The sequence below is a fragment of the Rhinoraja longicauda genome, chromosome 4 (assembly GCF_053455715.1).
Source record: "Rhinoraja longicauda isolate Sanriku21f chromosome 4, sRhiLon1.1, whole genome shotgun sequence".
NCBI classification, from domain to species: domain Eukaryota; kingdom Metazoa; phylum Chordata; class Chondrichthyes; order Rajiformes; family Arhynchobatidae; genus Rhinoraja; species Rhinoraja longicauda.
This window is the reverse complement of record NC_135956.1, coordinates 89,449,468-89,475,226: the sequence shown is the minus strand read 5'-3', so window position 1 is coordinate 89,475,226 and position 25,759 is coordinate 89,449,468. Positions and strand designations below refer to the sequence as shown.

The 25,759-nt window shown below is 51.9% G+C and overlaps 2 protein-coding genes across 3 annotated transcripts in view; one reads left to right on the top strand and one right to left on the bottom strand.

The window, feature by feature from the left end:
* Positions 1-25,759, top strand: part of LOC144593236 (D-serine dehydratase) — a 555,040-nt gene that overhangs the window by 414,672 nt on the left and 114,609 nt on the right. The gene's annotated exons all lie outside the window — the stretch shown is intronic.
* Positions 1-25,759, bottom strand: part of nbeal2 (neurobeachin-like 2) — a 147,645-nt gene that overhangs the window by 62,849 nt on the left and 59,037 nt on the right. The window contains 11 exon segments of the mRNA XM_078398453.1: positions 2,925-3,084; positions 3,994-4,172; positions 6,895-7,611; positions 8,562-8,650; positions 12,029-12,188; positions 15,190-15,348; positions 18,165-18,315; positions 19,802-19,904; positions 21,923-22,082; positions 22,898-23,031; positions 25,186-25,357. Coding sequence (XP_078254579.1) covers positions 2,925-3,084; positions 3,994-4,172; positions 6,895-7,611; positions 8,562-8,650; positions 12,029-12,188; positions 15,190-15,348; positions 18,165-18,315; positions 19,802-19,904; positions 21,923-22,082; positions 22,898-23,031; positions 25,186-25,357 — 2,184 coding nt within the window.

Genomic DNA, 25,759 nt, shown 5'->3' with positions numbered 1-25,759 from the left:
GGCCCGGACACTGTAAGCCCGGACACTGTAGGCCCGGGGGCCCAGGCGCCGCCTAACAGAGGTTGCGTAGCAACCCGCCTCCAGGCCCGGGCGGCCGCCATTGGTGGAGTGGGAGCACGTGGCCGCTGGCTGGGTGAGGTCACGTGGGGCGCGGGGGCGGTGACGTCACCTTGTCCCTTATTTGAGAGTGAGATAGTTGGCAACCCTACCCAGATAACAATGGGCCTACCAGGGCACATAGATTCATCAGGGGCCTGAGTCAGAGGGAGAGGTTGAGCAGGCTAGGACTTCTTTCCTTGGAGCGCAGGAGGATGAGTAGTGATCTTATAAGATCAGGAAGCAAAGGGGTTCACATACCCCAGTTTGCATTGATAGCGCCGATGTAGAAATGGTCGAAAACTTCAAATTCCTCGGAGTCAATGTCACCTGCAACTGCTTCCTTAGAAGGCTTAGGAAGTTTGGCATGTCCCCTACAACTCTCACCAACTTCTACTGATGCACCCACCGTAGACAGCATTTTACCCGGACATATAAAATTATTAAGGGATTGGACACGCTAGATGCAGGAAACATGTTCCCGATGTTGGGGGAGTCCAGAACCAGGGGCCACAGTTTAAGAATAAGGTGTAGGCCGTTTAGAACAGAGAAGAGGATTTTTTTTCTTCATGTTTCCTAGTTACATTCTCAAAGATTTCCAGAAGATTTGTCAAGCATGATTTCCCCTTCGTAAATCCATGCTGACTCGGAACGATCCTGTTACTGCTATCCAAATGCTCCGCAATTTCGTCTTTTATAATTGACTCCAGCATCTTCCCCACCACTGATGTCAGACTAACTGGTCTATAATTTCCCGTTTTCTCTCTCCCTCCTTTCTTAAAAAGTGGGATAACATTAGCTACCCTCCAATCCACAGGAACTGATCCTGAATCTATAGAACATTGGAAAATGATCACCAATGCTTCCACTATTTCTAGAGCCACCTCCTTAAGTACTCTGGGATGCAGACCATCAGGCCCTGGGGATTTATTAGCCTTCAGTCCCATCAGTCTACCCAACACCATTTCCTGCCTAATGTGGATTTCCTTCAGTTCCTCCGTCACCCTAGGATCTCTGGCCACTAGAACATCTGGGAGATTGTTTGTATCTTCCTTAGTGAAGACAGATCCAAAGTACCGGTTCAACTCGTCTGCCATTTCCTTGTTCCCCATAATAAATTCCCCTGCTTCTGTCTTCAAGGGACCCACATTTGCCTTGACTATTTTTTTCCTCTTCACATACATAAAAAAGCTTTTACTATCCTCCTTTATATTATTGGCTAGTTTACCCTCGTACCTCATCTTTTCTCCCCGTATTGCCTTTTTAGTTAACTTTTGTTGCTCTTTAACAGAGTCCCAATCCTCTGACTTCCCACTTTTCTTTGCTATGTTATACCTCTTCTCTTTTATTTTTATGCTGTCCTTGACTTCCCTTGTCAGCCACGGGTGCCTCTTACTCCCCTTAGAATCTTTCCTGCTCTTTGGGATTAATTGATCCTGCAACTTCTGCATTATTCCCAGGAATACCTGCCATTGCTGTTCCACCGTCTTCCCTGCTAGGGCCTCCTTCCAGTCAATTCTGGCCAGCCTCATGCCTCTGTAATCCCCTTTGCTATACTGTAATACTGGCACTTTCGATTTTCCCTTCTCCCTCTCAATTTGTAGAGTAAAACTTATCATATTGTGGTCACTGCCTCCTAATGGTTCTTTTACCTCGAGTCCCCTTATCAGATCAGGTTCATTACACAACACTAAGTCCAGAATTGCCTTCTCCCGAATAGGCTCCAGTACAAGCTGTTCTAAGAATCCATCTCGGAGGCACTCCACAAACTCTCTTTCCTGGGGTCCATTACCAACCTGATTTTCCCAGTCTACCTGCATGTTGAAATCTCCCATAACCACCGTCGCATTACATTTGTGACATTCCAATTTTAGCTCTTGATTCAACTTGCACCCTATGTCGAGGCTACTGTTTGGGGGCCTATAGATAACTCCCATTAGGGTCTTTTTACCCTTACAATTCCTCATTTAGATTTAGATTTAGATTTAGAGATACAGTATGAATTTCTATCCATACTGATTGTACATCTCCTGGAGAGTGGTGCTGAACTCCCATCTACCTCATTGGGGACCCTTGGACTCTGTAATCGGACTTTACCTTGCATTGAACGTTACATCCCTTCAAGGGTCAAGATAAACACAAAGTGTCTCCTTGTGTCTCCCCATCGTGGGAGACCAGGAGAAATTCCTTTTCTCCAGAGATGCTGCCTGTCCCTCTGAGTTTCTCCAGTTTTTTGAGTCTACCTTCGATTTAGGCTAGCATCTGCAGTTTTTTTACCAACATAGATAAAAATCAGGGATTGGTTTAGTTCAATTTAGTTTAGTGTCACGTGTACCGAGGTACGGTGAAAAGCTTTTGTTGCGTGCTATACAACCTGCAGAAAGACCATACATGATTACTACCGAGCCGTTTACAGTGTACAGATACATGATGGTTATTACAGCTTTTATGTTTCCATATCTGTTGTGCTTCTGCAAGTAAGAATTTCAATGATCTGTTTTGGGACATATGACAATAAAACACTCTTGACTCTTGTGTCGGTCGGGACTGCAGATGCTGGTTTATACTGAGGATAGACTGAAGAAGGGTCTTGACCTGAAACGTCACCCATTCCTTTTCCCCGTAGATGCTGCCTGACTCGCTGAGTTACTCCGGCACTTTGTGTCTATCTTGACGCTTGAAGGGATGTAGCGTTCAATGCAAGGTAAAGTCCGATTACAGAGAGACCGAGGGTCTCCAATGACGTAGATGGGAGTTCAGGACCACTCTCCCACTCTCTAACCACACCACCCCCCAATCTGCCCACCCACCCCCTTCTCACTATTTACCTTTTCACTCCACAGCGTTGGATTGCTCTGTCCTTCTGAGAAGAGGAAGTCTTGAAGAAGCCGGAGCAGCTTCAGAGCGTTGTGGACGTGGCCGGTCAATGTGTTATTGGTGGCGTCTTTAATGTCGGTGAAGGCGGACTCCAACATCATCTCCAGCAGGCTGTGGGTGGAAGAGAAGCAGCCACACACTCAGCCCAGCGCAAACCCAACCCAACCCAACCCAACCCAGCCCAGCCCAACCCAACCCAGTCCAGCCCATCCCAACCCAACCCAGTGTAGACCAACCCAGCCCAGCCCAGCCCAACCCAACCCAACCCAACCCAGCCCAACCCAGCCCAACCCAACCCAACCCAGTCCAACCCAGCCCAACCCGACCCAGCCCAACCCAACCCAACCCAATCTAGCCCAACCCAGCCCAACCCAGCCCAGCCCAACCCAACCCAACCCAGCCCAACCCAACCAACCCAAGCCAACCCAGCCCAACCAAACCCAACCCAACCCAGCCCAACCCAACCCAGCCCAACCCAGCCCAGCCCAACCCAACCCAACACTGCCCAGCCCAACCCAACCCATCCCAGCCCAACCCAGCCCAACCCAAGCCAACCCAGCCCAACCCAAGCTAACCTAGCCCAACCCATCCCAGCCCAACCCAACCCATCCCAGCCCAACCCAGCCCAGCCCAACCCAGCATCTCTGCCCCACGGTGGACTAGGCTGTGGTTGCACCACAGACTTCCTATGTATCTATCTCTCCCTCTCAACCCCATTCTCCTGCCTTCTCCCCATAACCCCATAAAGCATAGAGGGAGATAGAACTCTTTGCCACAGAAGGCTGTGGAGGCCAAATCAATGGTTATTTTTATGGCAGAGACAGATAGATTCTTGATTAGTGCGGGTGTCAGAGGTTATGGAGGGAAGACAGGAGAATGGGGTTAGGAGGGAGAGAGAGATCAGCCACGATTGAATGACGGGGTGGACCTGATGGGCCGAATGGCCTAATTCTGCTCCTGGAACTTATGATTAGAGGGAAGAGATGGGACCGAAAAGTGAAGTGAAGTTGCCAGTCCCACCTTCTCTTGATTTCATCTGGCGGACACACCAGCTCGCAGGCCGCGCCGAGCTTGGTCAGGACGGAGAAGACCTGTCCTCGCTCCTTCCACGCCACGTCCTCGCATCCCTCCACTCCGCGCCACGTCACCGAGAAGATGATGTTGGTCAGCAGGTTGCAGAGCTCCTCCTCGGGCGTTTGCTACCAAGGAGAAAGAAAACGATCCGGCTCACGTCCAGGCCCACGGCCGACAAGATCCATCCCCCAACGGGAAACCCAACCCAGCAGGCGGTGAAGAAAGATGGCAGGAACGGGGGACTGATTGAGAATGATCAGCCATGATCACATTGAATGGCGGTGCTGGCTCGAAGGGCCGAATGGCCTGCTCCTGCACCTATTGTCTATTGTCTATTGTCTATTGGCATGTTGGCCTTCACAACGAGAGGAGTTGAGTACAGGAGCAAAGAGGTCCTACTGCAGTTGTACAGGGCCCTGGTGAGACCACACCTGGAGTACTGTGTGCAGTTTTGGTCTCCCAATTTGAGGAAGGAGGTCCTTGCTATTTTTTTAGATTTTTTTAGATTTAGATTTAGAGATACAGCGCGGAAACAGGCCCTTCGGCCCACCGAGTCCGCGCCGCCCAGCGATCCCCGCACACTAACACCATCCTACACACACCAGGGACAATTTTTAAATTTACCCAGCCAATTAACCTGCACGTCTTTGGAGTGTGGGAGGAAACCGAAGATCTCGGAGAAAACCCACGCAGGTCACGGGGAGAACGTACAAACTCCGTACAGACGACGCCCGTAGTCAGGATGGAACCTGAGTCTCCGGCGCTGCATTCGCTGTAAGGCAGCAACTCTACCGCTGCGCCACCGTGCCGCTATTGAGGCAGCGCAGCGTAGGTTCACCAGGTTAATCCCCGGGATGGCGGGACTGTCATATGAGGAAAGATTGGAAAGACTGGGCTTGTATTCACTGGAGTTTAGAAGGATGAGAGGGGATCTTATAGAGACGTATAAAATTATAAAAGGACTGGACAAGCTAGATGCAGGAAAATTGTTCCCAATGTTGGGCGAGTCCAGAACCAGGGGCCACACAGTCTAAGAATAAAGGGGAGGCCATTTAAAACTGAGGTGAGAAGAACTTTTTCACTCAGAGAGTTGTGGATTTGTGGAATTCTCTGCCACAGAGGGCAGTGGAGGCCAAATCACTGGATGAATTTAAGAGAGAGTTAGATAGAGCTCTGGGGGCTAGTGGAATCAAGGGATATGGGGAGAAGGCAGGCACAGGGTACTGATTGTGGATGATCAGCCATGATCACATTGAATGGCGGTGCTGGCTCGAAGGGCCGAATGGCCTCCTCCTGCACCTATTGTCTATGTTTCTAACCGGCTCCAGCAGGACGGAGCTTCTGGAAAAGGATCAACACCTTGGTCACGGAGAGGGTGGCGAGAGTAGGTTAGAGTGGCGCGGTCACGGGGGCATGCGGGCAAAGGGACACAGTGTCACAGAGTCACAGAGAGGGGGGCAGAAGAAAGGGGGCATAGAAAGGGGGAAAAAGAAGGGGGGAGGAAGACCGGCGGGGAGAGACCGGGGGCGGGGGAGAAGAGGTAGGAGAGAAGAGGGGAAGAGAAGAGGGGAGAGGGGGAGGGGGAAGAGGGGGGGAGAAGAGGGGAAGAGAAGAGGGGAGGAGAAGAGGGGGGAAGAAGAGGGGGGGAGAAGAGGGGAAGAGAAGAGGGGAAGAGAAGATGGGGAGAAGAGGGGGGGAGAAGAGGGGGGAGAAGAGGGTGGGTTTGGGGACGTACAACGAGATCTGGGTGTCCTAGTGCATCAGTCACTGAAAGGAAGCATGCAGGTACAGCAGGCAGTGAAGAAAGCCAATGGAATGTTGGCCTTCATAACAAGAGGAGTTGAGTACAGGAGCAAAGAGGTCCTTCTGCAGTTGTACAGGGCCCTAGTGAGACCGCACCTGGAGTACTGTGTGCAGTTTTGGTCTCCAAATTTGAGGAAGGTTATTCTTGATATTGAGGGCGTGCAGCATAGGTTTACTAGGTTAATTCCCGGAATGGCGGGACTGTCATATGTTGAAAGACTGGAGCAACTAGGCTTGTATACACTGGAATTTAGAAGGATGAGAGGGGGTCTTATCGAAACATATAAGATTATTAAGGGGTTGGACACATTAGAGGCAGGAAACATGTTCCCAATGTTGGGGGAGTCCAGAACCACGGGCCACAGTTTAAGAATAAGGGGTAGGCCATTTAGAACTGAGATGAGGAAAAACGTTTTCAGTCAGAGAGTTGTAAATCTGTGGAATTCTCTGCCTCAGAAGGCAGTGGGGCCAATTCTCTGAATTCATTCAAGAGAGAGCTAGATAGAGCTCTTAAGGATAGCAGAGTCAGGGGGTATGGGGAGAAGGCAGGAACGGGATACTGATTGAGAATGATCAGCCATGATCACATTGAATGGTGGTGCTGGCTCGAAGGGCTGAATGGCCTAGTCCTGCACCTATTGTCTATTGTTAGGTGGCTTTGATGTTGGGTGGGTTGGGTGGATGATGTTGGGTGGGTTAGGAGGCTGTGATGTTGGGTGGGTTAGGAGGCTGTGATGGTGGGTGGGTTAGGAGGATGGTGTTGGGTGGGTTAGGAGGCTGTGATGTTGGGTGGGTTAGGACGCTGTGATGTTGGGTATGTTAGGTGGGTGATGTTGGGTGGGTTAGGAGGCTGTGATGTTGGGTGGGTTAGGTGGCTGTGATGTTGGGTATGTTAGGTGGGTGATGTTGGGTGGGTTAGGAGGCTGTGATGTTGGGTGGGTTAGGTGGCTGTGATGTTGGGTATGTTAGGTGGGTGATGTTGGGTGGGTTAGGAGGCCATGATGTTGGATAGCAGTGGTGGGAAGGTGCAGTGCGGGCTGTCACCTGTGGGTTGCTGTTGTTGGAGGCATCGTCGCTCGGGAGGTTGTCCTGGTAGCTGGTGTCGTCCAGGACGTTGGACAGGCTGGAGCTCTTCCAGATGCCCGCTCCGGGGAAGGGCTTGAAGGTGTCGAGGGGGGAGGGCGTCTCCGACTTGCTGGCGGGGGTGAGATTCCCGCTCTCCACGGTGGCGAAGGAGCTACCGCTGCCCGGCTCAAGGCCCAGGTCAAAGGAGGGGACGGTGAAGGGGGACAGGGGCTGGTAGAAGGCCTCCTCCACCAGCTCGGCGGGCACGGCCTCGCACGGGCAAGGCACGTCCGCGGCGTTGGCGTGCTCCGACACGTCAAACGGCTTGAAGTTCAGGGAGTCAAAGCCCTTCATCTTGCCCGGCTGGAAACCGGGAGACGTGGAAACGTCGGAGTGGCCTTCCGAGAGGTTGTCGTTGAGGTCCATGCTGAAGGGGAGGAAGACATCACAGTCCTGGTCGTCCGTCTGGCTGCTCAGGCGTTTCAGCGCCTCCTGGCCCGGCTCCTGGAGAGACTCTTGGTTCTGGTACGGGTTCTTCAGCAGGTCCATGGAGTAGCCGGTCAGGGAGCTGGACAGGCTGGCCTCGCGGGACTCATACGACTCCTTGACGTAGAGCTTGGTCAGGTTGTCTTGCCACCCAGCCTGCTTGGCCAACTGCCGGACAATATCTTGATGAGAGTAAATCAGATGAAAAAGCTGGAAGAGGAAAGGAGAGGAGCAACTCAACGAGGATCGACGACGTTCTGACTCCCAAATAAAGGGACAAAAGGTGACGTCACCGCCCCGCGCCCCACGTGACCTCACCCAGCCAGCGGCCACCTGCTCCCGCTCCACCAATGGCGGCCACCCAGGCCGGGAGGCGGGTTGCTACGCAACCTCCGTTAGGTGGCGCTGGGCCTCCAGGCCTGCAGTGTCTGGGCCTGCAGTGTCCGGGCCTACAGTGTCCGGGCCTACAGTGGCCCCCGGGCCTGCAGTGTCCGGGCCTGCAGTGTCCGGGACTGCAGTGTCCGAGCCTACAGTGTCCGGGTCTGCAGTGTCCGGGCCTACAGTGGGCCCCGGGCCTACAGTGGGCCCCGGGCCTGCAGTGTCCGGGCCTGCAGTGTCCGGGCCTGCAGTGTCCGGGTCTGCAGTGTCCGGGCCTACAGTGGCCCCCGGGCCTGCAGTGTCCGGGACTGCAGTGTCCGAGCCTACAATGTCCGGGCCTACAGTGTCTGGGCTTACAGCGGCCCCTGGGCCTATAGTGTCCGGGCCTGCAGTGTCCGAGCCTACAATGTCCGGGCCTACAGTGTCTGGGCTTACAGCGGCTCCTGGGCCTATAGTGTCCGGGACTACAGTGTCCGGGCCTGCAGTGTCCGGGTCTGCAGTGTCCGGGCCTGCAGTGTCCGGGCCTACAATGTCCGGGCCTACAGTGTCTGGGCTTACAGTGGCCCTCGGGCCTACAGTGTCCGGGCTTACAGCGGCCCCCGGGCCTAGCATGCAAAACAAAGCTTTTCACTGTAAAAGTCACAAAGTCGCCTAGTGATTTTATACACCTCTATAAGATTACTCCTCATCCTCCTGCACTCCAAGGAATAGAGACCCAGCCTGTCCTACTTCTATACTCTGCACTTTGAGACTGGCTGTGAAGAGTTGGCTGTTTCACTTGCCTTCCGACACACGTCCAGACGTACGGTCAGGTCTGCTTTATGGGACAGGTAGACCACAGCAACCAAGTCTTTGTAGTTTGGGACAGGATCTAAACAAAGAAACAAGAGCAACATTAAACAGTGGTGACCGTAGCCCCGGACAATCATGGCTACCGACTCCCCACCATTGAAGGCATCAGCTTCATTGTCACGTGTACCGAGGTTGAGTGAAAAACCTACGATGCCTGCTATCCAGTCAGCAGAAAGACAATCAGGCCATTTACAGTGTGTAGATATACGATAAGGGAATGACGTTTAGTGCAAGGTAAAGCCAGTAAAGTCCGATTAAAGATAATTGGTGGGTGCCCAATGAGGTAAAACAAGAGGAGTTGAGTATAGGAGCAAAGAGGTCCTTCTGCAGTTGTACAGGGCCCTAGTGAGACCGCACCTGGAGTACTGTGTGCAGTTTTGGTCTCCAAATTTGAGGAAGGATATTCTTGCTATTGAGGGCGTGCAGCGTAGGTTTACCAGGTTAATTCCCGGAATGGCGGGACTGTCATATGTTGAAAGATTGGAGCAACTAGGCTTGTATACACTGGAATTTAGAAGGATGAGAGGGGATCTTATCGAAACGTATAAGATCATTAAAGGGTTGGACACGTTAGAGGCAGGAAACCTGTTCCCAATGTTGGGGGAGTCCAGAACAAGGGGCCACAGTTTAAGAATAAGGGGTAGGCCATTTAGAACGGAGATGAGGAAAAACTTTTTCAGTCAGAGAGTTGTAAATCTGTGGAATTCTCTGTCTCAGAAGGCAGTGGAGGCCAGTTCTCTGAATGTATTCAAGAGAGAGCTAGATAGAGCTCTTAAGGATAGAGGAGTCAGGGGGTATGGGGAGAAGGCAGGAACGGGGTACTGATTGAGAATGATCAGCCATGATCACATTGAATGGCGGTGCGTACAGGCTCGAAGGGCCGAATGGCCTACTCCTGCACCTATTGTCTATTGTCTATAAAAGAGAGGTCAGGACCGCTCTCTAGTTGGTGAGGGGATGGTTCAGTTGCCTGATAACAGATGGGAAGAAACTGCCCCCTGAATCTGGAGGTGTGCGTTTCACACTTCTGTACCTTTTGCCCGATGGGAGAGTGGGGAAGAGGGAGTGGCCGGGGTGTGACTGATCCTTGATGATGCTGCTGGCCTTGCCGAGGCAGCGTGAGGTGTAGATGGAGTCAATGGAAGGGAGTTTGGTTTGTGTGAGGGTCTGGGCTGCGTCCAGAAATCTCTGCGATTCTCTCTTTTGTTTTCCACGAACTAAATCTTTTTATTGATTTTTTTTTGTTTGCTTATGATGTTATCTATTGGGCACTGTATTTGCAAAGCTGTTGTGCCACTGCAAGTACGTAAGAATGGAATTCAGGGCGGCACGGTGGCGCAGCGGTAGAGTTGCTGCCTTACAGCGAATGCAACGCCAGAGACTCAAGTTCGATCCTGACTACGTGTGCCGTCTGTACGGAGTTTGTACGTTCTCCCCGTGACCTGCGTGGGTTTTCTCCGAGATATTCGGTTTCATCCCACACTCCAAAGACGTACAGGTTTGTAGGTTAATTGGCCTGGTAAACGTAAAAACCAATTGGCCCCAGTAGGTGTTGGATAGTGTTAGCGTGCGGGGATCGCTGGTCGGCGCGGACCCTGTGGGACGAAGGGCCTGTTTCCGCGCTGTATCTCTAAACTAAACTAAACTAAACTAATGATCTCATTGTTGCTTAGACACAAAACGCTGGAGTAACTCAGCAGGAAAAGCAGCATCTCTGGAGAGAAGGAATGGGTAACATTTCAATAGACAATAGACAATAGACAATAGGTGCAGGAGCAGGCCATTCGGCCCTTCGAGCCAGCACCGCCATTCAATGTGATCATGGCTGATCATTCTCAATCAGTACCCCTTTCCTGCCTTCACCCCGTACCCCCTGACTCCGTTATCCTTAAGAGCTCTATCTAGCTCTCTCTTGAATGCATTCAGAGACTTGGCCTCCACTGCCTTCTGAGGCAGAGAATTCCACAGATTCACAACTCTCTGAATGAAAAAGGTTTTTCCTCATCTCCGTTTCGGGTCAAGACCCTTCTTCAGTCCCTCTCCAGAGAAGCTGCCTGTCCCGCTGAGTTACTCCAGCATCTGCAGTTCCTTCCTACACATTTCCTACACATTTCTCATTGCTGCTTGCCTGCCCTCGTTGTAAACACGTTGGCTCGTGGTTTTAGTATTTGTAGTTGCTACACAGTGGCACGGTGGCGCAGCTGGTAGAGTCGTTGCCTCACAGCATCAGAGACCAGGGTTCGATCGTGACTGCAGGCGCTGTCTGTAGGGACATCGTACGCTCTCCCCGTGACCACCTGGGTTTTCTCCGGGTGCTCCGGTTTCCACCCACACTCCAGAGTCGTGCTGGTTTGTAGGTTAATTAGCTTGGTATAATTGTAAATTGTCCCCAGTGTGTGTGGGAGTCAATAGACAATAGACAATTGGTGCAGGAGGAGGCCATTCGGCCCCTCGAGCCAGCACCACCATTCATTGTGATCATGGCTGATCATTCTCAATCAGTACCCCGTTCCTGTCTTCTCCCCGTACCCCCTGACTCCGCTATCCTTAAGAGCTCTATCTAGCTCTCTCTTGAATGCATTCAGAGATTTGGCCTCCACTGCCTTCTGAGGCAGAGAATTCCATAGATTCACAACTCTCTGCCTGAAAAGGTTTTTCCTCGTCTCCGTTCTAAATGGCCGACCCCTTATTCTTAAACTGTGGCCCCTTGTTCTGGACTCCCCCAACATTGGGAACATGTTTCCTGCCTCTAACGTGTCCAACCCCTTAATAATCTTATACGTGTTAGTGTTAGTGTTCAGGGATCCACTGACTTGGTCTCCACCTCCATCTGTGACAATGAATTCCACAAATTCGCCACCCTCTGACTAAAGAAATTTCTCCTCATCTCCTTCCTAATGGAATGAGGCTGTGACCTCTCGTCCTGGACTCTCCCACAAGTGCAACCATCCTCTCCACATCCACTATCCAGGCCGCTCACTATTCGGTAAGTTTCAATGAGGTCCCCCCTCATACCTTCTAACCTCCAGTAAGACAAAAGACAATGGGCAATAGGTGCAGGAGGAGGCCATTCGGCCCTTCACGCCAGCACCGCCATTCACTGTGATCATGGCTGATCATCCGCAATCAGTACCCCGTTCCTGCCTTCTCCCCATATCCCTTGACTCCGCTATCATGATGAGCTCTATCCAGCTCTCTCTTGAATGCATTCAGAGACTTGGCGTCCACTGCCTTCTGAGGGAGAGAATTCCACAGATTCTCTGGGTTGGTAAGTAGAGGCCCAGTGCTGTCAAATGCTCATCATACAGTATGTTTACCCATTCATTCCTGGGATCATTCTCGTAAACCTGAATCCGCACGATGACTTTGTTAATGCAGACGAGCTGGCGTTACTTACCGGAACACAGCACTTGCTCGGAGAGGCATCGGATGAGGGAGACTGAGGCAGGGAAATCGTTCAGGAACGAGGTCAGACCCAGGTATCCGATATCCTTCAGTTTCAGCCGCAGTTTGCTCCTCTCGTTAACCTTCTCGTACTTCAGCATCTTGTACATCAGCTGGCCAGAGGAAGACAAAAATCAGCGTAAGACGTTTCCTATCAGTGGAACTCAAATCGGCTTGCACCTAAGTCAGTCGTTTGGTTGGGTTTGGTTGGGTTTGGTTGAGTTTGGTTGGGATTGGTTGAGTTTGGCTGAGTTTGGTTGAGTTTGGTTGGGTTTGGTTGGGAATGGTTGCGTTTGGCTGGGATTCGCTGAGTTTGGTTGGGTTTAGTTGGGATTGGTTGGGTTTCGCTGGGTTTGGCTGGGATTGGGTTTGGCTGAGTGGTTGAGTATGGTAGTTTAGCTGAGTTTGGCCAGATTTGGCTGGGATTTGGTTGAGTTTGGTTGAATTTGGTTGAGTTTGGTTGGGATTGGTTGGGATTAGTTGAGTTTGGCTGTTTGGTTGAGTTTGGTTAAGTTTGCTTGAGTTCTGCTGGGTTTGGTTGAGTTTGGTTGAGTTTGGTTGGGATTGGTTGAGTTTGGTTTGGGTTTGGTTGAGTTTGGTTGAGTTTGGTTGAGTTTGGTTGGGATTGGTTGAGTTTGGTTTGGGTTTGGTTGCGTTTGGTTTGGGTTTGGTTGAGTTTGGTTTGGGTTTGGTTGAGTTTGGTTTGGGTTTGGTTGGGTTTGGTTTGGGTTTGGTTGAGTTTGGTTGAGTTTGGTTTGGGTTTGGTTGGGTTTGGTTGAGTTTGGTTGGGTTTGGTTTGGGTTTGGTTGAGTTTGGTTTGGGTTTGGTTGGGTTTGGTTTGGGTTTGGTTGGGTTTGGTTTGGGTTTGGTTGAGTTTGGTTTGGGTTTGGTTGAGTTTGGTTTGGGTTTGGTTGAGTTTGGTTGAGTTTGGTTAAGTTTAGTTGAGTTTGGTTGAGTTTGGTTTGGGTTTGGTTGGGATTGGTTTGGGTTTGGTTGAGTTTGGTTTGGGTTTGGTTGGGTTTGGTTGAGTTTGGTTTGGGTTTGGTTGAGTTTGGTTTGGGTTTGGGTTTGGCTGGGTTTGGTTGAGTTTGGTTAAGTTTAGTTGAGTTTGGTTGAGTTTGGTAGTTTAGCTGAGTTTAGCTGGGCTTGGCTGGGGTTAGTTTGGTCTGGCCTGGACTAGTTTAAGATACAGCATGGAAATAGGCCCTTCAGCCCACCGAGTCCGTACCGACCAGCGATCACCCGGTACACTAGCTCTATTCTACATACTAGGGCCAATTTACAATTTTACCAAGGCCAATTAACCTACAAACCTGTACGTCTTTGTCAAGTCAAGTCAAGTCAAGTCAATTTTATTTGTATAGCACATTTAAAAACAACCCACGTTGACCAAAGTGCTGTACATCTGATTAGGTTCCAATGGGGAAAAAAATGAAACATACAGTAGCACGCAAACAGTTCACAGCGCCTCCTCAATGAGCCTCAAACGGTAGGGAGTAGAAATAGGTTTTGAGCCTGGACTTAAAGGAGTCGATGGAGGGGGCAGTTCTGATGGGGAGAGGGATGCTGTTCCACAGTCTAGGAGCTGCAACCGCAAAAGCGCGGTCACCCCTGAGCTTAAGCCTAGACCGCGGGATAGTGAGTAGCCCCAAGTCGGCCGACCTGAGGGACCTGGAGTTAGAGAGGGGGGTTAGAAGATTTTTGATGTAGGGGGGGAGTGTCCATTTAGGGCTTTATACGTGAATAGGAGGAGCTTGAAGTTGATTCTGTACCGTACAGGGAGCCAGTGGAGAGAGGCCAGAATCGGGGTGATGTGGTCCCTTTTACGGGTACCCGTCAGGAGTCTCGCTGCGGCGTTTTGGACCAGTTGCAGGCGGGACAGGGAAGATTGGCTGATCCCAGTGTATAGGGAGTTGCAGTAGTCTAGGCGGGAGGAAATGAAAGCGTGAATAATTTTTTCTGTGTCGTCGAATTGGAGGAAAGGTTTGATTTTAGCTATGGTTCGAAGTTGGAAGAAGCTGGCTTTTACCACAGCGTTGACTTGCTTATCAAATTTTAATGCAGAGTCAAATATCATGCCGAGGTTTTTGACATGCGGTTTGACTAGGCAGGATAGACTTCCAAGACTGCCTGTTATCAATTTGATGGAGTCGGGGGGGCCGAATAGGATGATCTCAGACTTGCTCTCATTTAATTGGAGGAAGTTCTGTGCCATCCAACATTTTATGTCCTCAAGGCAGTGTGAGAGGCTGTTTAAATTTGACTGGTTGTTGGGTTTCAGGGGGAGGTAAAGCTGAGTGTCATCGGCATAGCAGTGGAAAGAAATGCCGTGCCTTTGAATGATTTGGCCAAGGGGGAGCATGTATAGAGAGAAGAGAATGGGGCCTAGGATGGAGCCTTGTGGAACTCCGCAGGAGAGGCTAGCTGGAACAGAGGAATAACTGCCTATGTTGATGGCGAAACTCCTTTGTAGTGTGGGAGGAAACGGCCTATATGATCGTGAACTTCTCAGTACTCTGTAACCTCATCCTTTATAATGGACTCTAAAATCTTACCAACCACTGAAGTCAGGCTCACCGGCCTCTAGTTCCCACACTTCTGCTTTGCTCCCTTCTTGTACAGTGGGGTAATATTGGCAACCTTCCACTCATCTGGAACCCCTCCTGAATCTTGCGAGATCACAACTAACTCTAGCGATCCTCAAGGACGTACAGGTCGGGGCTGGGCTGGGCCGGGCTCCGCTCCGAGCACGTGGACCGCATGCGGCCTACAGCGGTGGAGCAGTGGCGGAGGCCACCACGGCTAGGCCTGGCCAGACTCGGGACAATTTACATTCACGCCAAGCCAATTAACCTACAAACCTGCACGTCTTTGGAGTGTGGGAGGGAAACCGGAGAAAACCCACGCGGTCACGGGGAGAACGTGCAAACTCCGTACAGACAGCGCCCGTAGTCGGGATGGAGCCCGGCTCTCTGGCAGCAACTCCACCGCTGCGCCACCGCGCCGCCCTTCTCGAAAGGTCACGTCTAACTTTACCCCGCGGTCTTTTGTCCTGCGACCCCCTTTTCTCCACAGCGTCACCGTTGATGCGCGTTTTGGTCGACAGCAACTCACCCTGAAGATTTTCTCCCGGACTTCATCGGAGTACTTCTTCTGCAGGATCAGGGAGTAGAAGACCTCCACGTGGCCCGGGTCAAAGAGCAAGGCGTAGAGCTGGTCCCGAGACTGCCCTCCCTTCAGCAGGCTGAGCAGCACGTCCAGAATCCCGCAGAGCTGCAAGACAAGTGCATTCAAGAGAGAGCTAGATACGATCTTATCGAAACGTATAAGATTATTAAGGGGTTGGACACGTTAGAGGCAGGAAACATGTTCCCAATGTTGGGGGAGTCCAGAACAAGGGGCCACAGTTTAAGAATAAGGGGTCGGCCATTTAGAACAGAGATGAGGAAAAACCTTTTTCAGTCAGAGAGTTGTAAATCTGTGGAATTCTCTGCCTCAGAAGGCAGTGGAGGCCAATTCTCTGAATGCATTCAAGAGAGAGCTGGATAGAGCTCTTAAGGATAGCGGAGTCAGGGGGTATGGGGAGAAGGCAGGAACGGGGTACTGATTGAGAATGATCAGCCATGATCACATTGAATGGTGGTGCTGGCTCGAAGGGCCGAATGGCCTACTCCTGCATATATTGTCTATTGTCTAAGATCCTATTCATAAGCGATAGGAGCAGAATTAGGCCAATCTGGCCCATCAGTATAGTGAGCAATTTTGGGGCCACGTATCTGAGGAAGGGCTTGCTGGATCTGGAGAGGGTCCAGAGGAGGTTCAGAACAATGATCCCAGGAATGATGGAGTAGACTTGATGGGCCGAATGTCATAATTCTGCTCCTATCACGTATGACCTTATGACCTTAAGTCTACTCCGCCATTCAATCATGGCTGATCTACCTTTCCCTCCAAACCTATCCCCTCCGCCTTCCCAGTTCTCCCACTAGTCTTCCCGTCTCCGACTACATCCTTTCTTTGTCCCGCCCCCTCCCCTGACATCAGTCTGATGAAGGGTCTCGACCCGAAACGTCTCCCGAGATACTGCCTGACCCGCTGAGTTACTCCAGCATTTTGTGTCTACCTTCGATTAAAACCAGCATCTGTAGTTTTTCTCCTCCCCATTCTCCTGCCTTCTCCCCATAACCCCTAACACCCGTGCTAATAAAGAATTTATTCATCCCCAACTTAAAAATATCCACTGACTTGGCCTCCACAGCCATCTGTGGCAATGAATTTCACTGATTCACCACCCTCTGACTAAAGAAATTCCTCCTCATCTCCTTCCGAGAGCTGAATCCTTTAATTCTGAGGCTGTGCCCTCTGGTCCTAGAACATTCTGGGCCCAAACATTTGAGATCCCAGGTACATTGGGTGGAGCAAAGGGGAAGATACAGAGTGCAGAATATAGTTCTCAGCACTGTAGCGCTCCAGTTCCAGAGACAACGTCCAATGTCCGCAATGGGATAGAGGTGAATCAGACGGTACCCTAGCTTATGGAAGGGCCAATGAGCAGCCTGAAGGGCAGCACGGTGGTGCAGCGGTAGAGTTGCTGCCTCACAGCACCAGAGACCCGGGTTCGATCCTGACTACGGGTGCTGTCTGTACGGAGTTTGTACGTTCTCCCCGTGACCTGCGTGGGTTTTCTCCGAGATCTTCGGTTTCCTCCCACACTCCAAAGACTTGCAGGTTTGTGGGTTAATTGGCTTGGTGTAAATGTAAATTGTCCCTAGTGTGTGTAGGATAGTGTTAGTGTGCGGGGATCGCTGGTCTGTGTGGACTCGGTGGGCCGAAGGGCTTGTTTCCACGCTGGTATTTATTCACAAAATGCTGGAGTAACTCAGCAGGTCAGGCAGCATCTCGGGAGAGAAGGAATGGGTGACGTTTCGGGTTGAGACCCTTCTTCAGACTGATGTCAGGGGCGGGACAAAGGAAGGATATAGGTGGAGACAGGAAGGTAGAGGGAGATCTGGGAAGGGGGAGGGGAAGAGAGGGACAGAGGAACTATCTAAAGTTGGAGAAGTCGATGTTCATACCACTGGGCTGCAAGCTGCCCAGGCGAAATATGAGGTGCTGTTCCTCCAATTTCCGGTGGGCCTCACTATGGCACTGGAGGAGGCCCATGACAGAAAGGTCCACTACTTGTTGTTTCCACGCTGTATCTCTAAACTAAACTAAATTAAACTAAGCTAAACTAAACTAAACTCAACTAAACTCAACTAAACTCAACTAAACTAACCTAAACTAACCTAGACAGAGGGGAATAGGAATAGTAATACTTTATTGCCAAATGTGACAAGGCATAGGGAGATTCCTTGCTTGCATACCTAATGTATACAAATAGCGGCTACCTCCGGTGCTGACAGAGATACAAAGCCCCCCGGCTCCTCCTTTTGATCCTCCCCTCCCCCACTGTGGTCCCCCAACGCTGGGTCCCCATTGTCCTTTGCTTTCCCACCCTCACAGGAGCTGTTCTCAGTGTGGTTGAGCGGTGATGTGTTCAACTCTTGGTTTGGCTCCAAGGAGGACAGCAAACATGCAGGATGCCTTGTGAGCAGAGGCCGCCCACTAGGACGGCCAACTGTCCCGTATTAGCCGGGGCATCCCGTATTTTGGGCTAAATCGGTTTGCACCGTACGGGACCGCCCTTGACCCGAATTAGGCCCGGGGGGCGCTGTAGGCCCGGACACTGTAGGCCCGGACTCTGTAGGCCCGGACTCTGTAGGCCCGGACACTGTAATCCCAGGGGGCGCTGTAGGCCCGGCCACTGTAGGCCCGGATACTGTAGGCCCAGGGGACGCTGTAGGCCCGGACACTGTAGGCCCGGGGGCCGCTGTAGGCCCGGACAGTGTAGGCCCAGAGGCCCGGCCGCCGCCTAATGGAGGTTGCATAGCAACCCGCCTCCTGGCCCGGGAGGCTCCCATCGGTGGAGCGGGAGCACGTGGCCGCTGGCTGGCTGAGGTCACGTGGGGCGCGGGGCGGTGACATCACCTTTCGTCCCTTATTTGGGACTGAGATAGTTGGCAACCCCTACCTCCCCCACCCCTCACCTGGTCCTCATCGTTGACTGCCGCCATGTAGGACACAATGCTGTGCGTCTCCTCAGCTGAAACCGTCTTGGAGATGAAATCCTTCAGCAGGTTGAAGATGGAGAGCTGCACAGTTTTAACCTCGTCCGTCACCTGGCGATCCTTCTGTGCCCTGCGGGAAAAAGGAGCAGCATTAAGGAGATCGTCAAACGCCTCCATCCTTCATCCTTCGAGCACCGAACTGCACAGCGCAGAACAGGCCCTTCTGCCCACATCCAGTCCACGCTTTTGTCACCCAGAGAGTTGTGAATTTGTGGAATTCTCTGCCACAGAGGGCAGTGGAGGCTAATTCACTGGATGAATTTAAAAGAGAGTTAGATAGAGCTCTAGGGGCTAGCAGAGTCAAGGGATATGGGGAGAAGGCAGGCACGGGTTACTGATTGTGGATGATCAGCCATGATCACAATGAACGGCTCGAAGGGCCAAATGACCTCCCCCTGCACCTATTTTCTATGTTTCTTTGACCATCGGTCACCCGTTCACACTCGTTCGAGTGTGTAGGAAGGAACTGTAGACAGTGGTTTACACCTGAGATGGACACAAAATGCTGGAGTAACTCAGCGGGACAGGCAGCATCTCTGGAGAGAAGGAATGGGTGACATTTCTGGTCTTCAGTCTTCAGGTCTGTGGAAGGGTCTCGACCCGAAAACGTCACCCATTCCTTCTATCCAGAGTTGCTGCCTGTCCCACTGAGTTACTCTAGCATTTTGTGTCCATCACACCAGTCATATATGATGCCACTTTCTCTTCCACTCCCTATGCACTCAGTCCGTGTGGGGTTTGTACGTTCTCCCCGTGACCACGTGGGTTTCCTCCGGGTGCTCCGGTTTCCTCCCACATCCCAAAGATGTGCGGGCTTTTACGTTAATCGGCCCTCTGTAAATCGCCCCCTAGTGTGTAGGGAGTGGATGAGAAAGTGGGATAACATAGAACTAGTGTGAATGGGTGATCGATGGTCGGCGTGGACTCGATGGGCCGAAGGGCCTGTTTCCGAGCTGTATCTCTAAACTGAACTGAAACTACAATGTCCACACCGAACATGATGCCAGGATAAACTCATCGCCACTGCCTGGAAACATCGAAACATGAAAAATAGGTGCAGGAGGAGGCCATTTATCTAGAGCTAGCTCTATCTAGCTCTCTCTTGAATGCATCCAGAGAATTGGCCTCCACTGCCTTCTGAGTCAGTGAATTCCACAGATTCACAACTCTCTGACTGAAAAAGTATTTCCTCATCTCCGTTCTAAATGGCCTACCCCTTATTCTTAATCTGTGGCCCCTGGTTCTGGACTCCCCCAACATTGGGAACATGTTTCCTGCCTCTAACGTGTCCAACCCCTTCATAATCTTATATGTTTCAATATGATCCCCTCTCATCCTTCTAAATTCCAGCGTATACAAGCCTAGCAGGTTTGTAGGTTTGTAGGTTAATTGGCTTGGTGTAAGTGTAAATTGTCCCCCAGTGCGTGCAGGATGGTGTTAGTGTGCGGGGATCGCAGGTCGGGGTGGAGTCGGTGGGCCGAAGGGCTCGTTTCCGCGCGGTATCTCTGAGCTAAACTATAGGAAACACCAAACTAGTGTTGAACCTTCCCACTCACCCGTAATGTGTGCGGACGGAGTCCAGTAGGTACTGCACCCCATACTTCTTTCTGGTCCGCTGTTTGTGTTCTTTAACGATGGTAGACATGTACTGTATGTGTCCTGTGAACGTTAAGGCCAGTTAGACTGTTCACTCTAACATGTGTAACAAACCATGCCATGTTCATCTCAAATTATCACGACTGGAAATTCAAGGCAGAGATCGATAGATTCTTGATTAGGCTTGTCTACACTGGAATTTAGAAGGATGAGAGGGGATCTTATCGAAACGTATAAGATTATTAAGGGGTTGGACACGTTAGAGGCAGGAAACATGTTCCCAATGTTGGGGGAGTCCAGAACCAGGGGCCACAGTTTAAGAATAAGGGGTAGGCCATTTAGAACTGAGATGAGGAAAAACTTTTCAGTCAGAGAGTTGTGAATCTGTGGAATTCTCTGCCTCAGAAGGCAGTGGAGCCCAAGTCTCTGAATGAATTCAAGAGAGAGCTAGATAGAGATCTTAAGGATAGCGGAGTCAGGGGGTATGGGGAGAAGGCAGGAACGGGGTACTGATTGAGAATGATCAGCCATGATCACATTGAATGGCGGTGCTGGCTCGAAGGGCCGAGTGGCCTCCTCCTGCACCTATTGTCTATTGTCTATTGATTAATAGAAACATAGAAAATAGGTACAGGAGGAGGCCATTCGGCCCTTCGAGCCAGCATGGCCATTCATTGTGGTCATGGCTGATCGTCCACAATCAGTAACCTGTGCCTACCTTCTCCCCATATCCCCTGATTCCACTAGCCACTAGAGCTCTATCTAACTCGCTTTTAAATCCATCCTGTGTATTGGCCTCCACTGCCCTCTGTGGCAGAGAATTCCACGAATTCACAACTCTCTGGGTGAAAAAGTTTTTCTCACCTCAGTTTTAAATGGCCTCCCTTTTATTCTTAGACTGTGTGGCCCCTGGTTCTGGATTCCCCCAACATAGGGAACATTTTTCCTGCATCTAGCTTGTCCATTCTTTGTATTAGCATGGGTGTCAGGGGTTATGGAGAGAAGGCAGGATAATGGGGTTAGGAGGGAGAGAGATAGATCAGCCATGATTGAATGGCAGAGTAGACTTGATGGGCCGAATGGCCTAATTCTGCTCCAATCACATGACCTTACGAATTTAGCGCTTTTGGGAAAGCTAGGTTTAGTTTAGTTTAGTTTACAGCGTGGAAACAGGTCCTTCGTCCCACCGAGTCCGTGCCGACCAGCAATCCCTGCCCACACTAGTTCTATGTTACCCCACATTTACATCCACACCCTCCAAACGAGGGGCAACCCTTTAAACCCGCATGCCTTTGGGATGAGGGAGGAAGCCAGATTAGCCAGAGAAAACCCACAGGGTCACGGGGAGAACGTGCAAACTCCACACAGACAGACGGCACCCGAGGTCAGGATCGAACTTGGGTCCCTGGTGTTGTGAGGCAGCGGCTCTACCCGCTGCACCACTGTGCTGCCTTGAGCTCAGTGTAAATAGACAGTAAGCCTCTTGTCCGGGCCTACAAGGCGACGTCATCGCCCCGTGCTCCATGTCTCACCCAGCCAGCGGGCACATGCTCCCGCTCCACCAATGGCGGCCACCCGGGCCAGGAGGTGGGTTGCTATGCAACCTCTGTTAGGCAGCGCCCGGGCCGCCGGGCCTACACCGGCCGGGCCTACAGTGTCCAGGCCTACAGTGTCCGGGCCTACAGTGTCCGGGCCTACAGAGTCTGGGCCTACACTGTCCGGATCTACAGTGTCTGGGCCTACACTGTCCGGGCCTACACTGTCCGGGGTCTACACTGTCCGGGGTCTACACTGTCCGGGCCTACACTGTCCGGGCCTAGAGTGTCCGGGCCTACAGTGCCCGGGCCTACAGTGTCCGGGCCTAGAGTGTCCGGGCCTACAGTGTCCGGGCCTACAGTGTCCGGGCCTACAGTGTCCGGGCCTACAAACCAATTTAGCCCAATATACGGGATTTCCCGGCTAATACGGGACAGTTGGCAACCCTATGTGATGCACCCCTTCCCGCAAACATGGTCCCTCGTGTACCAGGGGAGTTTTGCTGTCGGACTGAACGTTTCCGGAATGAGACGCAAAGGCTCTACCTAATCGTACGGCGAAGTCGCTGTGGCTCCAGATGCGGAAATCGAAGAGCAGGTACTGGTAGAGGTAGTGAAGCAGGAGATTGTTGCCCTCGCTGGCAGCCAGCTCCTGGAGGAACTGACAGGCCATGAGTACGTTCATGTCCACTCTCTCCCTGGGAACCTGCACCAAAGAGAAGCACAGGCGTTAACACAGTGGCGCAGCGGTAGAGTTGCCGCCTTACAGCGAATGCAGCGCCGGAGACCCGGGTTCCATCCCGACTACGGGCGCTGTCTGTACGGAGTTTGTCCGAATAAAGTCTTATGGTATCGCATCGTATCGAAAGAGTGAAGGGTGGGGTAGAGGGAGGGAATGGTGGGGGAGAGGGAGAGGGTGAGGAGGAGTAGTTACTAGGGTTGCCAACTATCTCACTCCCAAATAAGGGGCAAGGTTACGTCACTGCCCCGCGCCCCACGTGACCTCACCCAGCCAGCGGCCACATGCTCCCGCTCCACCAATGGCGACCGCCCGGGCCGGGAGGCGGGTTGCTACGCAACCTCCATCAGACGGCTCCTGGGACTCCAGACCTACACCGTCTGGGCCTACAACGTCTGGGCTTACAGCGTCTGGGCGAACAGCGTCCGGGCCTACAGCTTCCGGGCCTACAGCGTATGGGCCTACAGTGTCGGGGCCTACGGTGTCTGAGCCTATGGTGTCTGGGTCTACGGCGTCCAGGCCTACAGCGTCCGGGCCTACAGCGTCCGGGCCTACAGCGTCCGGGCCTACAGTGTCCGGGCCTACAGTGTCGGGGCCTACAATGTCGGTGCCTACGGCGTCCGGGCCTACGGAGTTTGGGCCTACAGTGTCCGGGCCTACAGTGTCCGGGCCTACAGTGTCGGGGCCTGCAGTGTCGGGGCCTACAGTGTCCGGGCCTACATGGACCACTCATGATTGCCCGGAGGTGCAAGGCACTAACGGTCTCCAAAGCGAGCAGTTACCTTCTGGAGCAGGGCGCCAATGATGGCTGGCCCATTGCATTGGATCAGACTCTCCTGGTTCATGGGATGATGTTGGATGAAGTTCTTAATCATCAGCAAGAAAGCAGACACGCTATTCCTCTCCAATTTGCTCTCTGCCAAGCAATCACAAGAACGTCAGCGTGAAGAAACGTAGAGACATAGAAAATAGGTGCAGGAGGAGGCCATTCGGCCCTTCGTGCCAGCACCGCCATTAATTGTGATCATGGCTGATCATCAACAATCAGTAACCCGTGCCTGCCTTCTCCCCATATCCCTTGATTCCACTAGCCCCTAGAGCTCTATTTAACTCTCTTTTAAATTCATCCAGTGAATTGGCCTCCACTGCCCTCTGTGGCAGAGAATTCCACAAATTCACAATAAACAATAGGTGCTGGAGTAGGCCATCCGGCCCTTCAAGCCAGCACCGACCGCCATTCTATGTGATCATGGCTGATCATTCTCAATCAGTACCCCGTTACTGCCTTCTCCCCATACCCCCTGACTCCGCTATCCTTAAGAGCTCTATCCAGCTCTCTCTTGAATGCATTCAGAGAATTGGCCTCCACTGCCTTCTGAGGCGGAGAATTCCACAAATTCACAACTCTCTGAGTAAAAAAGTTTTTTCCTCATCTCCGTTCTTGAACTGTGGCCCCCATTCCTGCGATCGTTCTCGTAAACCTCCTCTGGACCCTCTCCAGTGCCAGCACATCCTTCCTCAGCTCTGGGGCCCATGTACTTGAGTTTGATTTGATTGCATGCATGTCTAGTATTATGGTTAGTGTTGTGCAGTGTTCGACAGCCCTATAGTTGCTGGGAAGAAGCAATAGGCTGGAGTCGAGGTAGGAGGAACTATCTAAAGTTGGAGAAGTCGATGTTCATACCGCTGGGCTGCAAGCTGCCCAGGCGAAATATGAGGTGCTGTTCCTCCAATTTCCGGCGGGCCTCACTATGGCACTGGAGGAGGCCCATGACAGAAAGGTCAGACTGGGAGTGGGAGGGGGAGTTGAAGTGCTCGGCTACCGGGAGATCAGTTTGGTTAATTCGGACCGAGCGCAGGTGTTCAGCGAAGCGATCGCCGACCCTGCGCTTGGTTTCGCCGATGTAAATAAGTTGACATCTAGAGCAGCGGATGCAATAGATGAGGTTGGAGGAGGTGCAGGTGAACCTTTATCTCAACTGGAAAGACTGTTTGGGTCCTTGGATGGAGTTGAGGGGGGAGGTAAAGGGACAGGTGTTGCATCTCGTGCGGTTGCAGGGGAAAGTGCCCGGGGTTGGGGTGGTTTGGGTAGGAAGGGACGAGTGGACCAGGGAGTTACGGACTCTGCGGAACGCAGAAAGGGGAGGGGGGGAGGGAGATGAGAAGATATCCTTTCTTGTATGGGAAGATTCTCCCCATACCAACCTTAAGAGCTCTATCTAGCTCTCTCTTGAATGCATTCAGAGAATTGGCCTCCACTGCCTTCTGAGGCAGAGAATTCCACAGATTCACAAATCTCTGACTGAAAACGTTTTTCCTCATCTCAGTTCTAAATGGCCTACCCCTTATTCTTAAACTGTGGCCCCTGGTTCTGGACTCCCCCAACATTGGGAACATGTTTCCTGCCTCTAACGTGTCCAACCCCTTAATAATCTTATACGTTTCGATAAGATCTCCTCTCATCCTTCTAAATTCCAGTGTATACAAGCCCAGTCACTCCAGTCTTTCAACATACGACAGTCCCGCCATTCCGGGAATTAACCTAGTGAACCTACGCTGCGCGCCCTCCATAGCAAACAGACTTCCCTCAGGAAGGCGACTCTGGACTGTTAAAGCCGCCACAGCCAGACATAAAAACAGTTTTTTTATCCACGAGCAGTAACTCTACCCAATAACCAAACGTCTGGAGCCTCCGTTTGCTCTGGTATTTTATTTCATTCTTCAGGTGTAAATTATACTGTTTTGTTCTTGATCGTTTACTGTGTGGCGTGTTGTTACTTGTGACCAACACACCAGGGAACATTCCCTGTATGTGTACATACTTGGCTAATAACATTTATCCAGTTCCAATCCAAGGAATGGGTGACGTTTCGGGACGCGAAGGGCCCGAAAGAAGGGTCTCGACCCGAAACGTGGCCCATTCCTTCTCTCCAGAGATGCTGCCTGTCCGGCTGAGTCACTCCGGCGTTTTTTTGTGTCTGTCTCCGGTCTGCAGTTCCTTCCCACGCTGGCGAAGGCGCGATCACGGCAGCCGGGAGCCGCCACCACCACCACCTCCCCCCGGCCTTACCCGAGGACCTTCCCAGAGGCAGCACCATGCTGTGGACGTTGTGAGAAGATGTCAGCTCAGGTCCCACCAGGTCCATCGCCTCCTGGTTGTCCAGCGGCTCGTCGCTGGTGGCCGCCACCTGCTCCAGCAGGGGGAGGAAAGCCCCCATTCCCCCCACGCAGCTGATCACGTCCTGCGTAACAAAACCGGAATACAAGCCCCTCAGAGTCAAGCGGAAGAACGAGCGAGCGAATGCATCATTGGGACATGTGACAAGTTGCAGTGAAAGTCTTTTCCTGCCACACCCAATGCACACAAATAGTCATAATGTCATAAGGAATAGTAGAATCAGGCTATTCGGCCCATCAAGTGGCATTCAATTGGTGCGGCACAGCGGTAGAGTTGCTGCCTTACAACGAATGCAGCGCCGGAGACTCAGGTTCGATCCCGACTACGGGCGCCGTCTGTACGGAGTTTGTACGTTCTCCCCGTGACCTGCGTGGGTTTTCTCCGAGATCTTCGGTTTCCTCCCACACTCCAAAGACGTCCGGGTATGTAGGTTAATTGGCTAGGCAAATGTGAAAATTGTCCCTAG